This window comes from Triticum aestivum, chromosome 5A (assembly GCF_018294505.1).
Source record: "Triticum aestivum cultivar Chinese Spring chromosome 5A, IWGSC CS RefSeq v2.1, whole genome shotgun sequence".
NCBI lineage: Eukaryota > Viridiplantae > Streptophyta > Magnoliopsida > Poales > Poaceae > Triticum > Triticum aestivum.
The window spans coordinates 66257576-66271295 of record NC_057806.1 but is presented as its reverse complement, the minus strand read 5'-3'; the positions used below and the strand labels follow the sequence as shown (position 1 = coordinate 66271295).

At 42.2% G+C, this 13720-nt stretch overlaps 1 protein-coding gene across 2 annotated transcripts; it reads left to right on the top strand.

Annotated features, from left to right (window-relative positions):
• Positions 1-5452: 5452 nt before the first annotated feature.
• Positions 5453-13485, top strand: LOC123102333 (protein DA1-related 1). 2 transcript variants are annotated; one of them, XM_044523641.1, is made up of 13 exons: positions 5453-5639; positions 8939-9089; positions 9378-9516; positions 9747-9837; positions 10040-10205; positions 10701-10821; positions 10900-10983; positions 11116-11235; positions 11877-12089; positions 12174-12233; positions 12336-12454; positions 12693-12751; positions 12838-13485. In XM_044523641.1, exons 3-13 carry the CDS (start codon positions 9415-9417, stop codon positions 13167-13169), a joined length of 1467 nt encoding a protein of 488 aa, XP_044379576.1. In that variant the 5' UTR covers positions 5453-5639; positions 8939-9089; positions 9378-9414; the 3' UTR covers positions 13170-13485. The 2 variants fall into 2 exon arrangements, with proteins under 2 accessions (XP_044379576.1, XP_044379575.1); XM_044523640.1 differs by lacking the exon at positions 5453-5639 and adding an exon at positions 7835-8373.
• The last annotated feature ends 235 nt before the right edge of the window (positions 13486-13720 follow it).

Here is a 13720-nt window from a genome sequence, read left to right as displayed (position 1 = left end):
CTCTTCTTCAAGTGCATCCACCGATTCTGAAATTTGTCCAAGTGAAGGAGAAGCAAGAAGTGTCGCAGACGATGTAATAGCTGTCGCATCGTCCTCCTTTGGTGGCGCAGGTGCTGCTGTGATAGGTGTAGAAGCAACTGCACCTTGTACTTGCTTAGGCCTCCACACTTGTTTTGTAGGCACCATGGGTCGAGTGTCATTGAACAACTTATCCCTTTGCTTCTCGGCTTCTTGTTTTGTCATCTCTTGACTCCTTAACCTTTGTAGTTTCCTCTTTTGTGTTTTTGTCAGCCCTGGAGGACAGCACTTTGGCTGAGTGTATTTAGGATCTCTCATCTTTACTTGGCTGGTGTTTCCTTCAAGGTCATTAGCCAAGCACTTTGGCGCGATAGCAAGTATCGGCTCAGTTGGATCGTTATGCATATCGGCTGTTGTATGGCGAATGTTTCGGAGCCCAAGATGAGTGAGTCGGTATCGGTTTTTTCCTTGCCTTTGCTTGACTCGACCATTGCAGCACTTGGCGATTTAACACACCATTCTTGCTTGCCGACCCTTTTTTGATTATCTTGCACTGGCCGATTGACACCATTGTTCAAACGGCCTCGTGTGGGATAAGAAAGTCTCTCACAAACGGGCCTCCTTTGTTCTGCCCAACCCGGATGAAAAGCATAAGGGGCCATTGGGGGCTGCCACCATCCTCCATTGAAGTCTCCCATGTAATATGGTACATAGGAGAGAGGCGGTACCCATGGTCCCGGCGCCCACGACCCATATGGCCTTGCATGATGCTGAAATTCTTCCCGAGGAGGTGACCTTGAGCGCTTCAAATTTGGTGACCGGTTAGAGCTAGAACCGGCTACATGATTGGCATACTTGGACAACAACATATCAAAAGTTGGCTTGATTTTCTTGCGCTGCACTTTAGCTTCATTTGTCTTCCACTTGCCAACTTCTGGACCTTTGGGCTTGACAAATTTAACATGAGTATTTTCTTGCGCTTGCGGTTGCCCCCCGAGTGTAGGATTCTTGATGGTGATTTTGATTGTCTCCTTGCCACAGGGTTGCTTGTCAAGCACAACCTGTCTCCCCAAGACCTTGTCGCCCTCCTTGTCTTTCCTGGGTTCACCAACAATGACATTAGCTTTATTAGCAGATTCGGCAACCTCCGGCCGAATGAGTAGCTTCTTTCCCTCCAAATCCATGGTATTCATTGGAAAAGGCTGTTTATCAACTTGCATTTCAGAAAAGTTCAATCGTCCGCATTAATGGCTGATTGTATTTGTCGTCAAAAAACATTGCAATCGTTAGTAGCATGAGAAAAAGAATTACGATACTTGCAATAAGCACGCCGTTTTAGCTCTTCAAACGGTGGTAAAGTATGAGATATTCTAATAATCTTAGCCTGCAGCAAAGCATCAAATATTCTATCACACTTAGCAATGTTAAAAGTAAACTTTATCTCTTCATCACGATTCTTATGAATCGGTTTCAGATCATTGCAAGTAAAGGGTTTGGCCTTAGATGGCCAAACAAATTCAGTAGAAAAAACATCACCCTCATCGTCCGAGTGATCACTATCATATTCCACCATATTCATCTTTGGACGATCGGCTTTGTATCTATGCACTTCTTTGAGGTCTTTGCTTCGGCTTTCCTGAGCCAAAGCCCTTTGTAAGACTTGGTTGATATTTAAGAACTCGTAGCCTTCTAGCTTTTCTCTAATGGGAGTTCTCAAACCACTCAGCACTAGGTCTGCCAAGTCCCTCTCGGTTATCACCAAACTAAAACACCGGTTTTTTGTTTCTTTGAATCTCTTGACGTAATCAGAGACCGATTCATCATGCTTCTGTTTAACCGATGTTAGATGTGACAACTTGAGTTCATTGTCGCCGCTATAAAAGTGATCATGAAACTTCTGCTCTAGCTGCGACCAAACCCGAATGGAACCATGTGGTAAAGAAGAAAACCATGAAAATGCGGTACTAGTTAATGATAAAGGAAATAACCGCACTTTCAACTCATTTAGTGAGCCTGCTTCACCTAATTGTGCCAAGTATTAACTAACATGCTCCAATGTGGTTTTTGTGCCCTCTCCATTGAACTTAACAAAATCTGGAATCTTATATCCCGGAGGGCACTGGATGGCATCAAAGTACTCGGGGTACGGCTTTTGGTAAATCCGATTCCGAGGTAACTCAACTCCAAAATTCTCTCGAAGCATCTTAGCCATCTCCTCTCTAAGATTAGCTAGACCATCATCCACAGCGGATGATGCAACTTGTGGCAGCGGCATAGGAGGAGTAGGACTACTAGCAGTAGGTATGAACTGTGGCACGTATGCCGAACTATAGTTCGGTAATGGCCGAGTGGTTGTAGCTGTAGGTAGGGTTTGGTTCGGCGTTGCCACCGAACCTGGCATGCTCATAATAGGATTGATGGGTGCAATCACAATCTGATTTGTTTGGGTAGGATAATAAGCCATCGGCACGGGAGGCGCCGATGCAATAGGTAAAGCCAGATTAGGGTTTTGCACACTAGTAGCTACACCATCATTACCACTAGACGAGTGAGATGTATTCTTCTGAGCATTAGTATTTTCTATGAAAGTTTGGTAGACTAGATTGTTACCATCAGCAATACGACTTTCAATCTCAGCCCACTGCTCAGGAGAAAAGGCAGTACTTACAGAGGGTTTAACCTGCTCGACTTGAAGAGGAGGGAACTTGATTTCTTCAATCGGAGTGATGTTGCCTTGGCGATCCTTCTTGAACTTTGCAAAGAACTCCTGCAAGTCCTTCTCCTCGCACGTCTGCTTGTACTCCTCATAAACTTGGCGATGATCGGCCGATATCTCATCAAGACTGGGCTTAATGATGTTATCGGCGTCTACCTCAGATGGCTTGGGAATATCAGACATGGTGGATGATGACGATTGATCTTCGATCCCCAGTGGAGTCGCCAAAAAGTGTGTTGACACACGAACACGTCACGTGTACCCTCGACGCCGGGGGTGATGCACCGCAGCTCACGTCGAAGGAGACCCGACCGACAGCGCGATACGCAAGACAGTCGGCGAGCGCTTTTGCAGACCCGAAACCCCGCGCACCCGGGAGGGACCCCGTCGGGGATTGCGGCGGCTATGGGTTGCCCTAGGTCGATTCGCTCGCCCCTAGAGCCTCGAGATTCGCAGGTCTCAAACACGAAGAACAGCGAAGAACGAGAGAGAAAAACGGTGGAGAGATAAAACGTAGATGAAAAAGTAGTATATTGATTTGTTCGATTGTGTGTTGTTCAATCGGCCGTCACCCCCAACATATATAAGAGGCGGCTGGACTTCCCGTACAAGCAAAGGATTCATCTAGGCTTTCCTTACAAGAAAATTACATCAATTCACGATCTAGAGTCCTAGTTCTGGTCCCACTTGGATTCAGCCCGAATCTGATCCAATCTTCTGTCTTGCTCCTTGCGCAGGCCGTGGAATCTGCATATGACTTCCGATGGAGACGGTTCAAATATCAATTTTGTACGCTTCGATGAGGCCAACAATCCGTATATTGATCACTTTTCCAACTAAGGCCATCTTGAATACTCCACGGGGTCATCTTTAATTTCGAGTCGGACTCGGTCATGTAGCTGACTGGACCATCCGACTCTTGTAGCGTCTCTACAGGTCGTATACTATGTCGGATGATGATGACTCCAAAAGCAAAGTTGACCGTTTCGACGTTAGGAATAACTTTCATGCTGAACACTTCTTCATTCGAGTCCATCTAGATAATCATTTGAGCCCATCTTCAGCTTCTGGTCGGATTGGCCTTGACAGTTTCCACCCAGCAAGCTCTTTCCCGGCAAGCTTTTCAGCCCCGGCAAGGTCTTCGCCCGGCAAGCTTTTCCCCCCGGCAAGCTTTCCTCCCCGGCAAGGTTTCACACCGGCCAGCTTCTCCGCCGGCAAGCTTTTCACACCGGCAAGCTTCTCCGCCGGCAAGCCCTCACATCGGCAAGATTTTACCCCGGCAAGGTTTCATTCAGCCGGCAAAGGCCGAATACTTTCTCACTCAGGGCTGGCCCGCGAAGTGTTGCTCTAACCTTTGCATACGAACCCAGATTCGTGACCATGCCAAAATCTGGTGTCAACAGTTTGTAAGAATGAAATCCTATTCCTATGAAGGGATTCTTCCTATCCTCCATATTTCATAGGAAAATAAACATTAGCCTAGAGTCAATGGAAAAAATCCTATGGTGCGAATCAAAGGACATCTCTTTTCCTATTTCTACTCATAGGATTTGAGATGCATGTCATCTCATTTTCTATGACTTCCCTATTACTATGATTTCTCTACCCTATGAACCAAAGGAGGCCTAACTGTGCAACATTGTGAGTTGCACATTCCTAAATGTAAAATCTTGCATCTATGTTTGTGTATTACTTTAGACTTAGCAATACCACAACGTAACTACATAATAATTCAAAACCGTGAACTACACTAATCTGGACAACAATGAAACTAGTTTAATCGAAATGAGAAATGAATTTTGTAGTCAAATATGAGGAAAATTAAAATCACCACACATAAATGTAGAAGCCAAAAAACTAGGCTAATCTTACTACTGAGTTGTTCAACAAAGAATTAAGAAATTATCAGTCCAGGTGAACTTTTATAATAGATCTGATGCTTTTCGCAAAAAATAAAAATAAATAAATTATCAGTTTAGTAGCGATAAGGGGTGATTCGATATACTATGTCATTGTCAACTTTAGGTATTCAGAATTCTCCTCGGGAAAAAAGGAAAACCTAGAAAAGAATACTACTACTAAGACTTGGATACTTTGATAAATGTTGTTATGACATTCGCATATACCAAATTAACCCCCTTTTGTGGTGACATTATTCTAAGTTGTTGTACATTGATATTTTTGTAGCATATCGTTGCCCTATTCTTCTTATATAGTGTAAGTTTTTTTTGACAATTCCTATATAGTGCAAGTTAAATTATAGTCCTATATTAGAGATAATAAAAATTGAAATTTAACATGTCCTATATTTTGAGATGCGGAGTCTTGTAATAATTGCTTACATGTCAGTGTTGGAATGAAAAAAAAAAAGTTAACCCACAGATATCGTGACTCCTCATCTCGCTTCTATGTCCCTTGTTCGGGTGATTCCTTCTGCATGACACCTGTGATGTGTTCGGCGGAATGTGTCGCCATTGCACACTTCCCCTCCCACCTCACGTGCCACACGCCACGTGACCGAGCATGCTAGCGTGACATTATTGCGCCAGCTCCACCACGCCGCACTAGGGTGGGCGGCGCAAGGCGGATTTCACCTTCCCTCCGCCTTCTGACCCAACAACCTCCTCCCTTTTCCTTTCTTCCCTTGATGTCACACATTCATTTCCTTCTCCCACCCTATTTGTCGTCTTCCCCTACCCTGGCCGCCTACTTTTTGCCCGCTCTCACATCTCTCTTGCGGCCTCTCATCTCTTTATCCTCCCTATGGGCGTCGTCTATCTCAAGACACCAGGGGTCCGCCCGTCTCTCCAGTAGTTGACCTTTTGCCCCAGTTCTTCTTGGTGATCCATCCATCTGCAGATCTGACGCTCTTTCTTCCGAGGGTTCCCCCACGCCGACTCCAAAGGTTTGGTGGACGGTTTATAATTTTGTGCTTTTATGTTGTTCTACGATGGAGCTTAGTTATTAGATTATGTCGATGTTCTTCTTTAATCTCATGCCCAAGCTCTGATCTTTGTTGTTTTTTATTTTCTTATTGTTGAGTCAATCTGAATTGGCCTCTATTCCTGTTATAAGGCCTCTATTCATTTCAGAAGCTTTGCTTCTGTTTGGGCATGACGAACTTTGGTAGTGTTTGGACTTCCACTCTTATATTATGATCAAATTGATCAAGTGAAAAGCATAAATCCAGTTGATTTTGAGACCACCTTCTAATCGCAAGAATATCTCCTCTATCTAATCATGTTGTCCCTTTCACCACTAATGTTGAAACATGGAATCACCAAGTTGTTCTATTAGAAAAATACACATATAGTACTTAGGAACGCCCATTGATGTGAAAATACTCAATGGGGCCACGTCGAAGAGAAGATTGATAAGAAATGGTATGGTGGAAAGGAAATGTTCGATCTACTAGTGATAGAGTGCCCCTAACTAACTCATGCCTAAATAATATACATTCCTCCCCGGAAGCCCCAAAAGGTGTACTGGACAACATTTGGAAGGAAATGGAACACAAAAGGAAATACCATATAGTTAATTGGCTTATCGTTTGCTTGTCAAAAGATCATGGTGGCTTAGGGGTGTTGCATCTTCAAGTAATGAATCCCTCTCAAGATCAATGTTTTCTTTGTGGTTAATGCTTAGGAATAACATCTTAACCACATATAACCCGATCAAGAGAGGGCGGGGTGAAAATGAAAATTGTCATTTATGTTGCCAAACAAAGACAATACATCACTTGTTGTTTGGTTGTCTTGGCGAAACTAACTTGGAAAGTGACAAATTGTGCTCTAGGCATCACCAGAAATGCCTGATTTATTGATGGGATGGTGTGTGTGTGTGGGGGGAGGGGGGGGGCTAGCTAAATTCCTTTCCAGTTAATTAACGCAAATTAATACTCTCTGGTTTAGTTGCAATATGTTGGACCATGTAGAAAACAAGAAATACAACCTTTGGGGGGGGGGGTCCTGACGGCAAAGTTGTTGTGATTTATAAACTTGGCATAATTTGAATGATGAGAGTATATTGCGGAGAAGCCAAGAGCAAGGAAAAGAAAGAAGGGATTGAGAAGATTAAAAAATCTTTGGGGTAACCTATTAAAAATAGTCAAGGGTGGAATCCAAGAGTATTGAGGATTACATTGTGGTGTGTAATGTTGGCCGAAGTCTTGCAAAAATTCCTTTTTCATGCCAAAATTGCAAAAATTCCATGGTTGCTCTTATATTCAAGGTTGCACAATGATTTGTTGGTAAAACTTGCTATGCTGGCTGCAGATTAATATTATAGATGTGTGTGATGTATTTTTTAAACTTGCGGGAGGGCAACATTGCCCCTTTTCATTTTACTGTCTATTTTTTATTGATTTATATTGAAAACTTTGCGAGTTTGGTATTTTCTATAGTGCAAACAAACGAGGAGGCTAGTTTTTTTAAATGTTGACCATTTAAAACTTTGGCACATGCAAAAGTATATTTGTTCAAGCTTGCAAGAATACCAGCATTGTATTTGTCTTTGTATTTTTTGTGTTTATATATATATATATATTATAAACTAAAATTATAATAAAAAATCACATATTAGGGAGAACAAGAAATTACATTAGTGACATTTACAAACTAAACATATTCGCAAATTCATTTTTTAAAATGAAGCACGCCTTATATTTTGAGACATTTTCAAATTAAACAATTAGTCGTGTTATTTAGTACTACTCTCTCTGTTTTAAAATAATTGAAGTTTCAGATTTTCTTCAAAGTCAAACTTCATTACGTTTGACCAAGTCTATATAGAAACAAGTTAGCATCTACAACACCAAATTTTCCTGAACCAATTCATTATGAAATATATTTTCAGATCATATAGACTTGATATTGTAGATGTTTATAGATTTTTTTCAGTCTTGGTCAAAAAGAAAGTTTGATTTGGCACAATCCTAAAAATTGAATTATTTTTAAAACGAGGGAGTGGTTGCCTTTGCTTTCTATTGGTCTTGTACAAAAAAAGGGAGTAGTAATAAACTGCTCAAGCGTGACCGCGTTGGGAAGGAAAAAAACAAGTCAACCAGCGGCCACTCTGCCACTCCGCCTCCTCTCACCTCCCCGTCCCTCCTCCGGGCGGATTCCCTCTCCCTCTCGGCATGACGCCCGCGGCGCGTTCGACGGAATGCGCCGCCGCGCACCGCCCATGTGGGCGTGGGCGCCTCCCGTCCCGTGCCACCCGCCGCGCGCACGAGCGCGCGAGCAAGACGTCGCTGTGCCAGCTGCGCGGCGCCGCGCTGGGCGGGGATGGGGGTGGCGCGAGGCGGACGTCACCTCCCCTCCTCCCTTTTTGACCCGGGCAACCTCCTCCACCTCCACCACCACCTCCGCTCCCTTCCCGTCCATGTCACGCATTTGTTCCCTTTTGCTCCCACCCCGCTTGTCCTCTTCCCCCGCCCCGGCCGCCTACTGGTCGCCCGCTCTCGCGTCTCTCTCGCGGCCTCTCCTCTCTTTATCCCCCCTCCCCGCGGGCGCCGTCGAGCGCAAGACACCGGTGGCTCGCCCGTCTCTCCGGTAGTTAGTTGGCCCCCCTTCTTGGCGATCGAGCCGGCAGAATCCGACGCTCTTTCTTTCCCGGGTTCCTCGGCGTCGAGTCCAAAGGTAGTTCGCTGAACTGTTCAGGTTTTTGTGGCTCCGGCGCTGTTCCGCGATGGGGCTTACTGATTAGATTATGTTGGTCTTCTTCTTTGATCTGGTGTCCGAGCTTTGATCTCAGTTGTTCTTGATTTTCTTGTTGTTCAGTCCAAAATTCGAATTGCCCTCTGTTCGTCTCAGAAGTTTTGCTTCCAATTTGGGCATGTTTCTCTCTGCTAGAATTTAATTTGGCCTTCGACCCTCGGATTCGATCGAATTGACAAGTGATAAGCAAAATCCAGTTGATTCTGATACCACCTTCTGATGATCTGATCACAAGAGTATTTTCTCTGTCTAATCATGCTACCCCTTTCACCAGTAATGTAGAAACATGGGCTCACCGATGATTGCGAATCTTGCCGGATAATTTGGTTGCCACTTGCTAGTGATCATGTCACTGTGTGGTCCTAATGGCCTATAATACTTAGAGAAATGCACCTGTCTTTTTGTCTGATTGTATGACCATTGGTTGCTCTTATTGATCACAAAGAATATTTTCTTTCTCATTGAATAATTTCTTCCCCCCTGTTAGGTGACTTGTGAAGAAAAATATCAGGTCATCACCTAACGTGCTTGGAGTATGATCTGGGTTGGCCTCACTCACTGCCAAGGAGTCTAAATAGCTGGTTTTGGAGCACTGCACCAGCATTTTGCTTAAGTGAAAGTTCTCAGAGGTTTTCCAGGTATGTCAAATGTAACTGATACAGAGTTGCTCTGCTGCATTCTGTTTGTTATTGTTCTTGTTATTTTGTTCTTGTTTCCTCGTGGGAATTCAGACCGAAACTTGTTATTGAACTCGTGGTGCGGTTCGTCACCGATAACTTCTGTTCGATGTGGCTCGTATCATAATGCATAGATGCTAGCCTTGTCTTACTGAAGTCAAGATCTGCCACTGCAACGCAAATTAATGCACGTCATTATGAAGGTCTCAACAAGTTCTGTTTCTGAATTCACCCTGTTCCCGGTTGCAGGCTCAAAGAAATTTGATCCTCATATAAGCTCCAGATCATGGGTTGGTTAAACAAAATATTTAAAGGCTCAGTAAACAGAGTTTCAAGGGGTCATTATGATGGCCACTGGCATGAAGGCAACCAATCTGAGCATACCAGAGTTAGCTTCTTGTCATTTACTTCACTATCTATCCATATACATATACTTCCCAGTCATTTATCCTTTCTACTTTTATTGTAGCTAGTTCTTTCTTGTTCATAACCTGTCTACACAAGGAAGCATAGACACATTTGATAGAAGTTTAAACAAGCTAGTTATGAACATATTGAATGCATATTCCTGTTATAACAAAGAATGGCTATTCAAGTTGCTCGTCATGATTGATGTAGGATGCATATGATGAGAGCGACAGTGAAGATATAGCTCGTGCTATTGCATTATCCTTAGCAGAGCAAGATCCGAATAAGGGAAAGGCTATTGGTTAGTATTATCCAAGCCATTCTTATCCTCTTGCCTCTTTGTGCATTCTATTTGTTATTGACTATTCTTGTCTTATATTATGAATAAATATAATCTCCTTGGGGGCAGTGACCGCCGATATGGAAATCTAGTACAGTCAGTTACTGAGTAAAAGTTGTTCCTTTTTTTTCTTTACAATTTTCATAAGTTTATTTTAATGCAGATCCTGATTATAGTTTGGAGGAAGATGAGCAACTTGCACGGGCTCTCCAGGAGAGCCTTAATACCGAGTCTCCTCCTCGTCAAAATGCTCCTGTTGAGAATGTTCCATCAGAGAGTATCCCAGCAAGGGAGCCACATCAGCCTGTCTTACCCTCAAGTGGATTCAGGTGACTACTGGATGCTACAGTTTGTTGGATATTTCAATTTTTTAAGCAATGTTGTAATTTTAAATATCATAAGTTGTTTTCCGTTTGTTTTCTCAACACGTGTTCTATTCGGAAATATTCTTGGTATGTAGTATGTTTCTTCACCTGATACACTGTGAGCCCCTTTCTCCTTTTGGAAGCTCAAAAGTGCTGATTTGGTGATTGAATCGAACATAAATGGTGAAAGGAAAGTAAGTCATAACGAGGGTCAGTCCTTGGTACTTTCTATCAGCTTGCAGGTTTCATGAAATTGCGGAATGGTTAGCTCTACACATATGCTAGCATTTCTCATAAAGCACAGCATGATTAGCTCCATAGTATGCAAATTGGCTATCTCATCTTTTTGACTTGTTACAAGCACCATCACACTAACAGTAGTTTGGATGCCGATCTTAACTTGATCAGAAGAACCTACTATTGTGTGCTTCTATTCATAGCTGTTTCTTACTTGTGTAGGACTTGTGCTGGATGCAGAAAGCCAATTGGTCATGGGCGTTTTCTTAGTTGTATGGATGAAGTTTGGCATCCTCAGTGCTTCAAATGTTATGCTTGCAATAAGCCCATATCAGAGTATGAGGTATATAAGCCTACTATATCACCACGTGCCATGCTTCAATTAGATTAAATAATTGATGCTAATCTTTTTACTGTGTAGTTCGCCATGCATGAAGACCAGCCATACCACAAATCCTGCTATAAAGATTTTTTTCATCCAAAATGTGATGTCTGCAAGAACTTTGTGAGTGTTTGCCATCCATGTTTATGGATAATCATTCAATTATTTTCTTGAGAAAACGAGCATGAAAGTGTTGGCTAGAGTTAAATTCTTGATCTGGGCATTGAATCGTGGTTATTGCATTTTCTTCCCCAGATTCCGACAAATAAGAATGGCCTGATCGAATACCGAGCACATCCTTTTTGGATGCAAAAGTACTGCCCTTCCCATGAAGATGATGGCACTCCTAGGTGTTGCAGCTGTGAAAGAATGGAGGTAAATAAGGATTTTATAACCAACCAGACCAATTCGTCCAGGTTGACTGGTTCCTGTTACTGGAAGTAACCAGAAAATTTTCATTAAAATTTGGAAAATAGTGAAGGTTAAATAATTTTTTTCCTCTGAGAAGACGCAAAAGCTTTTGTGTTGATGCATTGATAGAAAGGACCAAATACATGCATAAGAGATAAGACTAGGCAAATGCAACTAAGCGCCCCATCAACAAGGCAACACCTGATTAGACGGCCATTACAAGATGCCTCAACAACAAAACACTAGCAATCAAAATAATGTTCTTGGTGCCAGTATAATGGCTCATTATCAGTGTTAATGGGTGAGAAAAAGGTAGAACAATCAACATTGTAAATAAATGACTTATTATCATTTCGGTTCTGAACATTGACCTGCGATTTTTATTGCCAGGATCTTGAAACTCTGGCTTGATATAATGCTTGATAGAAGCTTATCTAACAAACTAATAAACAGAAAGTATGCTGTATTATTTGTTCCAATTAATTCTACAATTACTCCTTTTCTTATAGTGATGTATTCCTCATATGCTTAGCTATCTGTGATTATTTTTCTTTGACTTTGAAGATTATCTAGAGTAATTTGTTTCGTTTCATCCTGAAATTCAGCCAACGGACATCAAATATATTACATTAGACGATGGGAGGAAACTGTGCTTGGAATGTCTCACTTCTGCAACAATGGACTCTCCTGAATGCCAACACCTTTACATGGACATTCAAGAATTTTTTGAAGGTTTGAATATGAAAGTAGAACAGCAAGTTCCATTACTTTTGGTTGAGCGTCAGGCTCTGAATGAAGCATTGGAAGCTGAGAAAAGTGTAAGTAGGATGATAATCTGGTTATTTTGCAGACAATGCTTTGTATACTCCCAACTTATCTGTTCTTATTTTCTTTCATCTCAGGGACATCACCTTCCTGAAACCAGAGGTCTATGCCTTTCTGAAGAACAAATTGTCAGAACTGTAAGTTTCTAAATGCTGCCATCTTATTGAATTTATTTGATTGCAGGCATGTGCAGATTTTACAGTCTGCAATTGCATGTACTGACAATTTAATGCATCCAGATCTTAAAAAGACCAACAATTGGACCAGGAAACAGAATTATGGATATGATTACAGGACCATACAAGCTGGTCCGACGGTGTGAAGTGACCGCCATCCTAATACTGTATGGTCTACCAAGGTATATTGTTCTAGAATTTATTTCCCCTTGCTATGAACACATACTCCCTCCGTCCCATAATATAAGAACATTTTTGACACTACACTAGTGTCAAAAACGTTCTTATATTATGGGACAGAGGGAGTACTAGATTGTTGTTCTTAAGGACCTACTTATTCGAAAGTCATTATCTGTCATGAAGTTCTTTTGTATGGATTGTATCTAGATAGATTTCCTTATTAGTTTAGTTGTCATCCAGATTGCAAACTGGCTCCATCCTTGCTCACGAGATGATGCACGCATATCTTCGCCTTAAAGGTACATGTAGTCATGCTCACAAATTTGTAGTTGGATTCACTTGCATCTGCATCCTATTCTCAGCGTCGCCTTCTTTCTTTCTGCAGGATACAGATCTCTTAGCCCTCAGGTTGAAGAAGGCATCTGTCAAGTCCTATCCCACCTGTGGCTTGAGTCTGAAATCATCGCCGGTGCTAGTGGCAACACTGCTTCCAGTTCGGCATCATCATCGTCTTCGTCGGCAGCTCCTACCTCTTCAAAGAAGGGAGCGAAGACAGAATTTGAGAAGAAACTCGGGGCGTTCATCAAGAATCAGATCGAAACAGATTCATCCGTGGAATATGGGGATGGTTTTCGGGCAGGCATTCAGGCAGTTGAACAATATGGCTTGAGAAGCACCCTTGATCATATGAGGCTGACAGGGTCTTTTCCTTATTGATGATCATTCAAGTAAAGAGAAGGACATTACTCCAATTTGTGAACATGGCTGCATATTTTGGAGGTTATTGGTGGAATTAGATGCATCATATATATACAACAGGATAAGATTAGTTTACAGTAAAGTAATAAGAAGAGAAAGAAAGATTATCCGTATAGATATTTGCAAATTTTCCTGTTGTCTGTGAAATAATACATGTAAGTCTTAAGATATAGAGGTACTATAGTTGTTTTTCACATTGCCAGTATACAGGGCAAACTTTGCTGAACATATCTTACATACAGGAGTACAACATTTGGATAAGTTGTGGGGAAAATGTTCTTATCAACTGCGTGCTCATTTTTGTTTCACTATGAGCAAGTGCTTGCGCCCTATTCATAAGTTCTCAAGGGCACCGAGATACACCGTACACGAGTGGATTTTGCGCGCTATTCATAAGTTCTCAAGGGCACCGACGAACGTACCATACACAAAGTGTTCGTTCCATCATACTCCCTTGGTTTCAAATTTAAACTAAAACCACGACAAGTATTTTGAAACGGAGGGAGTCG